We start from the raw sequence: 11926 nt of genomic DNA on the forward strand, positions 1-11926 counted from the left end.
GTTTTATTGAAACATTTTTTACAACAATCAGCATGCAAAGATTACATTGAATCCAGAATCTTACAATTTCCATTTATTTCAGCATACTTGCTAAATATACAATTGGCTTTCAACAAAATCACTTACGTCAGATAGAGAATATTGTTAGTGTTGCAAAAAAGATACACTTGAGTACAGATTCTCAGCAGATTTAATTATCGATGAGAGATTCTTTTGATATGTTTTTTTATTGCTCTATAACGTATTTAACAACTTAGAGTAAAAACTTTCTTTTTTAAACTATATTTTTGAAATATGTCATTTATATTGCACGTTTATTTCCTTCATTTAATTTCTACACAAATAAATATTACATATAATATCAAGAATCTGATCAAATGTCATATATGTATTTCTAAATATCATATGAAAAAAGTAGTTTAAACAAAATATTATGTACTAGAAACGATCTAAACACATCATCATTATAGTTTCAAGAAATCCATAAATGGATAAAATCATGTATTTCATGAGTATCTTGAGTTTAATCTGTAGATATTTGTATCGAATTTGCAGCACAAACGATAGTAGCAAGCAGTCCTTCCTAATTGTTATTAACTCTTATTTACTTACAGTTTCATCACAGCTTGATTATGTTTTTCTTGTTAATATTTAACTATGTATTTTGTATATTTACAGGTATGAATAATTAACAGAGTAATACCAGTATTTAATATATCATTTTGAAATTCCGTTGCAACCTTTGCGTAGATGAAATTATATTTCAAAAGTTAAAATTTCTTACGTAGTTTTACTTAGGTTTAGAAAAAGAATATAAATATTTCAGTTTCTTTGAACTTATACCTTTGACAATTCTATTCAAGAGAATTAAAATGATAATGTTTAACAATCAAAAAATTTTAATCAATTTTAGCCTTTTTAAATAAAATCTAGCTTAGTACATTGGTTGGGGAATACATATTAGACCGAGTCAAAGAGGCAATTTTCCAAACATTATCAAAGATTCATCATCTTTATACGTATATTTTTTTAAACATTGGTCCATTCGAACTCGAGTAACAAACAACTTTTTGTTTTCTAAACAAATGCAATTCGTATGCACTTTCGTTTTCAATCTCTAGTGTAAAACATGGAACAGAAATAAACGAACAAGTTTCTCTCTCTCTTTCTTCACGTAAAAATGTTTCTTCACTGATTCCATGTGCGTATTAATCATACTTAGTCAAAAATAAATTAAACCGTAGAACGCCGCTGACTTGAATATGTTCGATTGTGTGTCATCAATGTCACCATATCATCGTACGAGAGATATAAAAATAGATATTTGTTATTCATTTGGCTAAGCCTGTGTTTTTTTTTTTTTTTTTAAACAACGCATATATCACTCGACGTTAATGGATTGTCATTTTTTTGCTAGACTTCTTTTCTTTTACACTCGATCTGAGTACCTGCGGAATTTATTAATTCCTTCGTTCTCGTTATATCGTCCAAGGAAAAATATTTTTTTCGTGGAATTGAAGAACGATTATCTCGATATCGTACGCAGGTGTACGTATAATGAAATAGGCCGCAACTCGGTTTAACAATAGAATAAGGAAGATTTTTGGCAGTTAATTCTTCTTTTTTTTTTATTTTTTTTTTGTTCTGAATTACTGCGCTTTTACAAATATTTTACTAGAGACATTTCAACGTTGTAATATGTAAATGTAACATCGTGAATATTGACGTCATATGCATTTAAATTGAGTTTAATGTGGTATGAGAAAACCGTGCTATACGCGCAATTACAATGATTTTTCTTAGCATGGGAAATTTTTTAGTATAATTTTTATTGTTTCAATTTGAGAAAAAACGTTTAAAACGACACTTTTTTTTTATATATGTATATATATATATATATTTTTTTTTTTTTGTAGCAGTCATTTAATAGCATAACTCTGGATTAAGGAATGGTAATATGATATATTGTAAGTGTTAAAAATTGGAAAATACATTTTTAGTAAAATCTTGAGTATCACTGCAAATGCATATCGACAATTTGTTTGTAGTATTTGAAATGCATGTATTTTACGTTAAATATTTTGAAAGCAAGTTGAAAGGCTTTCGATACATTCTCAAATATTTGAAATAGCGTGAATAATTTTCAACAATTTCGCTTTGCAGTTTATCATTGTCATTTCGCTTTCTTTTATACATGTATCGTGAATATTGACGAAATTGTTCGTGTACAATGTACAGAGTTTCTATGATTATTCTCGGCAGAAATATGTTTCATAATTTCAATATAACTTCTACGTATCTTCGTTATAAATGTTAATTTTGTACAGATTGATCGATCACATAAGAGGGTATATATTCATTATTTGTCATCACCGCGGAAAATTTCTTATCATGATTCTTTTCTAATGAAAATAACGTTCTTTTGAAAATGATTGTCTCGCAACAGAATACAAAATCATCGCGAAGAGCCGTATCAGCTTCACTTATACTATCAGTTTTGAGATCATTGAGCACACATCGCGTTACTGTGTTTCGTAATTCATAATCGAAACTCGAGAACGTTTATTGATGCAATGAATTATTATAAAACAAAATACAGCGAAAAACGTGTTATAAACTAACACAAGATTCAGAGCGAATTCATTGATATTAGGCAAAGTATTTATCTTCAAAGAAAGAAAACCGAAATTATAATTTCAATAGTCAATACTTATTCCTAAGTTACGCGTAAAAATACAACCGTAACAAACGGTGCCACATGAAATTAAGTCTATCTTATCTAAACGTGGCTGTATCTTTTATATAACTTGCGCAATGTTTCATTGAACTTACGTTACATATCGAATATTATAAATGTTTTTTACCTCTCTAACGGATACGTTATCAAATAACAAGTGACTGTATCAACCCTTTACAACAAATTCACCAATTATTTTATTTCTCAATACTCTACTAAACGTGGTACTTTAACGGTGGACAAACGCAAACCTAGTCTCACTCAAAAAATCGAGGATTCATTCGTGCACAAATTTTCATATCAGCCTTTTAGATTTCTCGTTTATATCTGTCCCTAAAAGCTTCTCTCTCGAATCGTTCGGTCTCGCAGCTCTTTCAATTATTAACTTTCACGCGTTTCATTAACGGAGAGAGAGAGAGAGAGAGAGAGAGAGAGAGGAGAGAGGAGAGAGAAAAAGAGAGACGATCGTTTCTTCAAACTTCGTCGTCCTCTACGTACAAAGTCTCTTTATTTTTCACAGTCTCGTTATTATGAATATTATTCGCTCTTTGCCCCTGTTGCTTCGACACTTGATCGTTGGACTTCTTCGTTTTCATTGTAACTTCAGTGCACGTTTCAGTCTCGTCCAATTCGTCCCTGGAGGTTTCAATCTCCGAGACATTTTCGAGCTCAGGTTCCTCGAGTAAGGCATCAACTTCAGTCGGTCCTTCGGACGACACATTCGTGACGATCGGTTCGTCGATATCGATCGCGTGGCTATCGTCGGAATTGTCCGCCCGACTTTCTTCGGTGTCGAGAGACACCGTCGTGAAATATTTGAACTCGGATTCACCGGTCTCGATGACCGCTTGCGTATTCAAAGAGTGCCTGCTCGATTGCGCGTCTTTCTGCTGCTTCTCGAAAGACGCTCTCTTGTTATCGTCCGACCTAGAATGATGCAGTTTCGCTTGTCGTTGCCGCCTCAGATTTTCACCGCTGTTCGCCCTTGATCTCATTTCCTCGTCAGACAGATACTTGGCGAAATCAGCAGTGAATCTGTCTACTGACAATTTTCTAGAATAAATACATCAAATAGTTTAGAACTTTCATTTTGTCTCTCTCTCTCTTTTTTTCTTTTTATCCAAGGTAAAGTGGAATATATAAATATTAGAATATTTGCGGACGAATAATATAAATGTTAGAATTATGCGACGTGGAACGTGTTAGAGTTATTAAATAATCGTGTTACCTATAGTCGCCCCTGCGGAAATCAGGACTTTTCCTGAACTCGAGGCTGGCTTTACGCTGACCCATTCTCTCGATTCTACGTTCGCTTCCGGCTTTGTCGAATGACATTTTATGAAAGCTCGGCGAGGAGATTTTACGGAAGTCTCTGGGCGATATTTTCGTGAGATCTTTCGACGCGGTCAATTCCTCAAATAATCGTATGTCTATCGAGTTTTTCCTCCGCGGTACAAAATCGTCTGGGTATTTGCTATAGGCACCTGCAAGGAGAAACGAACCTATGAAGGAAATTTTTATTCAATTTTTAAATAATAATATTAGTTTAAACTAATTTATTTTTTTTCGTCTGCCTGATCCTTAATGGAACAACATTCAAGAAATTCATTGTCACTTTGGTTCATCGTTTTCAACTGACCTGACAACTTAGGCGAATAACCACGACCCGTTGGGGATTTAACTGCTTCATCAACTTCCTCGACGTAATCAACTTTCGTTTGTCGAAGTAGTTGATGACGTCTCGCGGTGTCCGATCTGTCTTTCACTTTCAAAGTGACCGGACCTTTATTGGGGATGTGCAAGTCCAGCGTCATCGAGACTTGGCTGCCTCCCATTTTTTGCTGATCCAAACTCTCCCTGCTAACCTGTTCAGAAAAATCGCGTCAACCGCGTACGATTCTTTCCAACCAACGCACACATCGTATTCTCCTGTATTCTTAATATATTGTACCTGATGAGGACTGTAACTTGGATTATCAACGGAAAGAGCATGCCTCTTCAACAATTCAGGGTTTAACAACGCGCATCCAGAGTGTTTCGACGTTTTCTTACGAGGTGATTTCTTCTCGATTAACGTCGGGGCGCTAGGGCTTTTTTTGATCGAATGGCCAGCTTGTTTCTCGCTCAGTTCTTTAGAGATCTGCATGAACTCCGCTGTTAACTGTTTCCTGGAGACCTCGTGTATGCTCGGGCTCGGGCTTCTGTTCACTTTGAACACACCGAGCTGGTGATCCCATTTGGTCGTTTGACTAGACGTGGACCTACGGTTCCGTTGATTCCTCGTGTTTTTTATTGTCGACGTTTGATTAAAGCGGAAACGAGCCGGCACCACTTTGGCAGCGTTGTCACGAGCTTCGAAGGTCATCACGCAAGCTGCTACCACGATGAACCCTGTGAGATTTTATCGGATTACTTGGAGATCAATGTAACTCAGTAATCCTCGGTTCTTAATTATTCGTGTTTTCAATACCTAAGTTTTGTGCCTCGTTTTATCATTATTATTTATTTTAATTTTTATTCTAATAGCAGTTTGAAAATATACTTTCTCCACTTTCACATTTTTTCAGAACAAATTGTTATTTAAGTTACATTACATTTTGTAATGCAATTTTTATATAAATATTATATGATACCACAGGTATATATTTTAAAATTGCACGCGCGTTCAGAACATGCAAACGCAGGTCGTAAAGACTTTTTACATTTTTATACGCGATATCACGAGCGTATATTTTAATTTATAAATAACAATTTGTTAATCACTGTACTAATTTAGAAAATAGGCTATCCAATCCTTCGTTGCAAACTGTACGTGCACAAATATTTAAAAAAGTGGTATTCAGTTTTCTAGTTGAAAAAATTATCTTAGGCTGTATTTGCATAAATAATGATTAATTTGTTTCAAAGTTTTGGTATACGATTTAAAAATTTTCTAAGAACATGTAAAAAGTATCATCTGTCGATATCTGTAGTTTTCAAGACGCTTCTAACCGTGAGCCTCCATAGCTCAGGGGTTAGAGCACTGGTCTTGTAAACCAGGGGTCGAGAGTTCAAATCTCTCTGGGGGCAATCGATTTTTTTTCTCCAAACCATTTTTTTTTCTCCAAAAAATGGACTTTGCGAATACGCGTGTTGTCTCAATTGCAATTAAATATCTTTTTTTTTTATCATTGTAAAACGCACTAAATTTTTTTAAACGATAATGCGAAACATGTTGGTTGCCACAGTCTCATATCGCACTCTAGTATCACCTTTTATAATTCTTCTTTAATAGATATATATATCTGGCTTGATAAATGGTTGATAAATTGTAAAATGATTAAACAGTTTCATACATCTTATCGCAATTTCATTCGCAGTTTAAAATTTCATTGAAACACGTTTAATTCGTTCTCAGTTTCGATATTGATATTGAGGTTGCGAATAATAAATGCGTTTTAAAATAGTTGTTTCGCTATTGAAACGATGAGGTAGGTTTTAAAGTACAGGAGTTGAATATGGGACAGTGTGTTGTTTTAAAGTTTGTAAAATGATATTATCATTACCTCCCACGCCCATTACAATTGGGCCGGCATAACTGAGATTATTCAGGTGAAAGCCACGTGATTTATTCTTCACTCTTACTGTTTGATTACCTTTGATCTCTTGCACTATGGACAGCTCATCTGCGAAGTATCCTGTGCGATTTGCAGACACAAATTTTTCTAATATTATTCTCAGAGAAAGCGAGAAGACGTTGACACATAATTCAACAAATTACGTTTCGCACAAGATGGAATTTTATTGGAATTATTTACGAATAATGTTAATGTGACTCAACAAGTCAACAAGTGCTATTAATCACTCGTCGAATGATAGTAGAAAAGTTGAACTTGTCGTTCTTATTCAACGACATTCAGTTCTTTTTGTACAATGATCAATGGTTATAAATTCGCGAGTAATGTGATTATGCGTATAATTATGCGTTGCTTTATGCAGACGTTCTAAAGTAATTACAAGCATTGAGCAAACAGGAAATTATTAATCGATACCATGCAGCTGTCTCAGTGTTCTGTTTTTCATCTATTTTAAGAAAAAAGCGATACCACTCGTGATTCTTTACTGTTTCATAACCCTTTCGCCATTGTGTTGTCGCGATTCAAAGCGTTTCTGGTATACAGATTAAAACAATTTCTTTTTTTTTTTCTTTTAATGAAAAACATGCGCACAAATGGTCAATAAAAATATTTCGTACGAACTGTAGCGCTATAGTATATAAATGTTATGTAATGAATAACATAAATATATATAATTTTCAAATCTTCATGAATATCGTGCATCGATGCTTCGTTTTAATAATTAAAAATATATCGATTTCTTTGTTAGAGTTTAGACTGGTTTATTTACAGTTTTCTGAAATCGAACATATTGCCATTTCTCCAACGAACTCCTCGTTAAACATTTAATCAAGGAAACGATAACGCGCGGCGAAAGGGTTAATAATTAAAAAAGTTTCAAAGCGAGATAAAGATGAATTTGCAGGCAATCCAGTTACGACAAGAAAACGTTAATGGAAATTTATTAATCCCCAGATATCTACTTACCTATGGTCGCCATGCAAGCTCCTAAAAGCATTAGTAGCAGACCAATTCCGAGAGCTTTGCAGGCGTACCACAAGCACCGCGTTGTCACCTTGCCTCTCACCACCTATTCGATTTAATTGCTTTCGTTAACAGTTAATAAGCTGCACGATCGTCCAATTGTACCGGGCGAATTCGTTCAGACGCTTCGCCGTCCCTTTTTCACTTTGTCTATCGTAGTTAGCCTTTTAAAACGGTCAGATCGATTCGTTCGTCACGCTTTGTGCTCAATGATACTCATCCGTCCGTGCCTATGTTTCAATGAGACGTGAAATTCCGAGTTGATCTTTCAAACGCATTAGGCGATCACTTAAATCGTTATGCTTTCGAGTGCGTGTAATTTTTTACTAAATTCACGTGGCACGATCGTAATTATGGTCCAGAAGAACAGTGACGTATATATTGTGTAAAAAAAAAAAAAAAAAAACAGAACAAAGAAAGTAAAATTCTAAGAGATAATCTAAGATACGTGTCTATAGACAATCGAAGTACGGATACGTAATTTAAAAAAAATTGGCGAAAGAAATTGCGAGAGAAATACTGAGAGCAGCGCAAGTTTGGGAAAACTAAATTTTGGAATTACGAAGGATTGAAAAATTCTTATCGACAGCATGCTTCGTCTAATGTTTAAATTTATTCGTGTAGCTACGTGCTAATTATCAAAAATAAGATCAAAAGGACGAGAAATTTATTCGTGTTGTCTTTTCTTTCTTCTTTTCTTTCCCTTTTTTCTTCCTCTCTTGCAAAATAACGAATTATTACAACTTTTATTTGCACAAAATTCCTTTCTCGTTAATGTATCGTCTCTCGTATTACGAATACAAATACAGAGTAGTCAGCGTTTGTGTGCACAAGCGAGCTTCTGTTTGCATGTGTATCGTGGAATAATATCTCGAGATAGACACGAATACGCGTTTCAGTTTGCGGATTATGTATGAAGATTGTTCGAGTAACAATCTTTCTTGGAAAACGTATTTTTCCTTTCTCTCGGAGAGGCAATGATGGACTCTTCACGTTTGCTGATGTTTCTCGTTGATTGTTTCCGAGTTAACAGTTAAATCGTGCTAACATTTTTCTTATTAGTGCAAACAGAATAATATTTGTTCGAAGCAGGAACGTAACTTTCGTTTAACAGCGAAAAATTGTTGAAAACACTGAATCGTTTTCGCAGTTTCTCGCAAATTGCAGGAAATATCGTTCGCGCCGAATCTTTTCTCCGAAATTTGAAAAACTGTGCCATCTGACATTTCGCGATAAACTCATCTATCGACACGTTCTAGCCGCGCGTCAATTTATACACACGTCGTGTCTATGTCACTATACATGCTCTATTTATACGATACGAATCATCTATAACATAACATAATCGTTCAAACAAAGGTGAATGAATTTTATTTCTATAAAAAAAAAAAGAAAAAAAAATAGAAGAAAGGAATATTATATATAGTCGCATAGAAAAATGTCTATTTTGTTCCTCGTGATCGCGGAAGCTTATTTTCATTTATCTATAAATACAGAATCACCCGTTCGGAATTGAACGCTGAACGTATAATAATTCATATCGCGGCGATGTAAATCGCCGAGTCCAGAGAGCCGAGAGAGGTTCGCGCTTTGCATTTTGCGAATTTTGCATTTATTAATAAATGAAAATGATTCTCGCTGTTCATGTAAATTCGTAGAGGCGTATTAATGTCGGAGGGACGTGTTAATATTTTGGGCTTCCGGGAAAGTTTGCGATATACCTGTACATTCCAGTGAGCTCCTGGACCGCAGGCTCTTCTCTGCGTCCCTTGCCAGTGGATGCTTCCTTGAGGCATTTTGCGCTCCTAAAGTTGAATAAATCCTGCATTATTAACGAAAGTTTGTGCCGCAACAAATTTAATGAAAGGGAAGAGTCAACGCTAAACTCCTTGGTTCGGGGAATCGCAGGTTAAAACACAGGACGATAGAGGAACGTTTGTCATAGACTTGCGTGGTATTTTCGCGGTATTTTACCGCGACATTTTCACAATTTTCATTCAACTTTTCATCAATTTGATTTAAATCGTATCTCCGGATTGCAAAATGGTTTAAAAAGGGAATTTTAGAGGAGGAGCAGCATTTGCAACTGAATCGTTGCGTTTGTTCGTCGAAGGTTTGATAGTCATTCGTCGTTCAACATAAATTGAATGTACATACGCGAATTGACTCGATTAAGTTATTTCCTAAAAGTATCCGGATACTTTCGAACAGTAACAGTGTATATGTTCGTAAATCAGAAGCGTGGAATAACGAATAATTTTTCAACTAATGCAAGATAGATACGTACGTGATATAACAGTTTGGAGTATACTGACAAGATCCAAAAATCCATTCAAAAATTGTTACCAAAAGCAATCGATATTCTCTCTGTTCTCTCAGCAGGGTGCTACGGTCACATATAAAAATCGGATCTAAAACTCGCGTACGTCGTTTCCTAGCAAGCAAGTTCCCCGTAAGTACACAAGTAACAGGCGTAAGTCTCACGGCCCTGAAACGAAGTACCAGGCTCGCCGAGTGCCTCGTTTCATTTAACAGAGGGCGAAACTTCTTGCTCGACGTTCGCTTTAATTCAACTTGCTTTAATTCAACACACGTACACAATATGTACTTACTTGCCACTCTCTCTAATGCTCGTCCGCCTGTGCGGAAGGCTAGAGGCAGACAGGGACCAGGCATGCACAATGCGTTCGCGCGAAATTATCTGTCAGTTTTCCGCGTGTACGTGTGTGTCAGCATAGTATTCGCGCAGCACTCGGCTGATATAGCAAGCGGAGAAGCATTGTTCGTCTCGTATCTTTTCTGCATCTTTCACCCCGGTAGGAAGTTTCACCCCAACCCCGGTATCGATCCGAATCCTTCTTCAAGGAAGGTTTCTTTCCTTTCTTTCTTTTTTTGTTTCTTCGCAACAACTCTGTTTACAACCGGGCCACTTGCACCTGTATTTTCTCTGTTCTCGCGGGGTTAGCCCGGGATTCGAGATCTGCTCGAGCTCGATTGCGGCCTGAATCGCGTCTCGAGGGCCTTCGCTGATATCGTCTCGCCTTTCGCTCGAGTTTCGCCGCTTCGAGCGCTCGAGGAATACTTTACTAGTAAGCGTCAACAGGCTGAGGTTTTAAGGACTTTTTCGAATGTGGAAATTCGGTGGGAATTCGAACGTTTCGCAATGTTACAGATGCTAGATCGATGTCGAAGGATCACTATAAAATTTCTTAGGTTCTGCGCGTTCTTCAAGTTTTACATGCTCGTTTTTATAAATTTTACATTGAAGTCTGTCTTTTAACGAGTCTTGCGAAAATACAGAGCAAGAATCTATGGGAAATATAAGTATTGAAATACTTTGCGTGGAGCGTGTTTGGAGAATACTCGAATATTTCGCAATATTACGACTTGGACTGTTGTTGAAAGGTTACCAAAAAATTTGTCAAGTTCGCTTTTAAAGTTTTCGATACTCATTTTCGTAAATTCTACAGACACGTTGAAATCTATTTTCTAACAAGTCTCGTGAAAATTCGGAGCAAGAATTCTTAGAAGCAATAAGAGTTTAAAGTACAGTTGAAATACTTTACGAGGAGCGCGTGTCAATAAGTTTCAAGGACCTTTAAAAGGAAATTCGGTGGAAAAAAACTCGAATATCTCGAAAACGTTTCACAAATTATTATGGCTAAACTGATGTTTGAGTAAATTGAAAAACTACTGCGAAATCACGTTCGTTGAGCTTTCAAAGTTTTCGATGCTCGTTTTCGCGAATCCTACAGACACATTGAAATCTGGTTTTTTAACGAGTCTCGTGGAAATGCAGAGCGAGAATGTTTCGAAAGTTGTAAGTTTGGAAAGTGCAGTTGGCACTGTGCCGTCGGGTTTTTTGTTTTTTCCTTTTTTTTTTTTTTTCATTCATATCGAATAACAAGGTTTTGAAAAAAGTTTTTTACGTCTCTCTATGCCACGTCCGAGCACAATGCTCACACAGAAAAGAGCATTCATTGTAGGTCAAACGAGAGTCCCATTGTGCATAAAGCGGAGGGCCTTCAATGCATGAAAAGATTCATTACAATTAAGGTGATTAAAGCTCAACACGTTTCACACTTTTAGATTCTTCTCGACGACTGTTATTTTTCCTATGCGACGATCAATTTTTATATACAGGGTGTTTCGTAACTTGTGGGACCCACTTCGACAGCTGATTGTACGCCTAAAAATAATGAAAAAAAATAATCATATAAATATATGTCCTATCTGTCTTCGTTTATTAGATATAATGAATTTTTTGTTTTAATTACTTTTACAAAGGATACTCGAAATGGCCAGCTTGCATTTGAAGACAAGCCTGCACGCGTCTTGTCATTCATCTGGTTACTCTCTCTATCATTCCTGGTGTTTCTCGAATTTGTCGGAAGCCTTTCTCTATTCTGTTTCGTAGTATTTCAGCATGTTCAGTCGATGTTGCGTGTACAATAGATTTTAAATGTCTCTACAAATGAAAATCTAATGGATTCAAATCCGGAGAACGAGCAGGCCATGCAATAGGACCTCCACGACCAATCCATTTATT

At 35.9% G+C, this 11926-nt stretch overlaps 1 protein-coding gene and 1 non-coding gene across 4 annotated transcripts in view; one reads left to right on the forward strand and one right to left on the reverse strand.

The window, feature by feature from the left end:
* Positions 1–357: 357 nt before the first annotated feature.
* LOC122533123 overlaps positions 358–11926 on the reverse strand; it is a 15257-nt gene continuing 3688 nt past the window's right edge. The window contains exons 2-9 of one of the 3 annotated variants that reach the window (XM_043662520.1): positions 9099–9182; positions 7321–7423; positions 6283–6414; positions 4689–5128; positions 4377–4602; positions 3966–4221; positions 3200–3790; positions 358–3149 (exon numbers count right to left, since the gene is read on the reverse strand). In XM_043662520.1, the coding sequence (XP_043518455.1) occupies positions 3211–3790; positions 3966–4221; positions 4377–4602; positions 4689–5128; positions 6283–6414; positions 7321–7423; positions 9099–9173 (1812 nt within the window). In that variant the 5' untranslated portion in view covers positions 9174–9182 and the 3' untranslated portion in view covers positions 358–3149; positions 3200–3210. The remainder of the gene's footprint in view (positions 3150–3199; positions 3791–3965; positions 4222–4376; positions 4603–4688; positions 5129–6282; positions 6415–7320; positions 7424–9098; positions 9183–11926) is intronic. The other 2 variants (XM_043662521.1, XM_043662522.1) reach the window with 2 other exon arrangements.
* Trnat-ugu lies at positions 5734–5806 on the forward strand. Its single transcript has one exon. It is a non-coding gene; the product is annotated as a tRNA-Thr (tRNA).

This window comes from Frieseomelitta varia, unplaced genomic scaffold (assembly GCF_011392965.1).
Source record: "Frieseomelitta varia isolate USP_RPSP 00005682 unplaced genomic scaffold, Fvar_1.2 scaffold_495, whole genome shotgun sequence".
NCBI classification, from domain to species: Eukaryota; Metazoa; Arthropoda; class Insecta; order Hymenoptera; family Apidae; genus Frieseomelitta; species Frieseomelitta varia.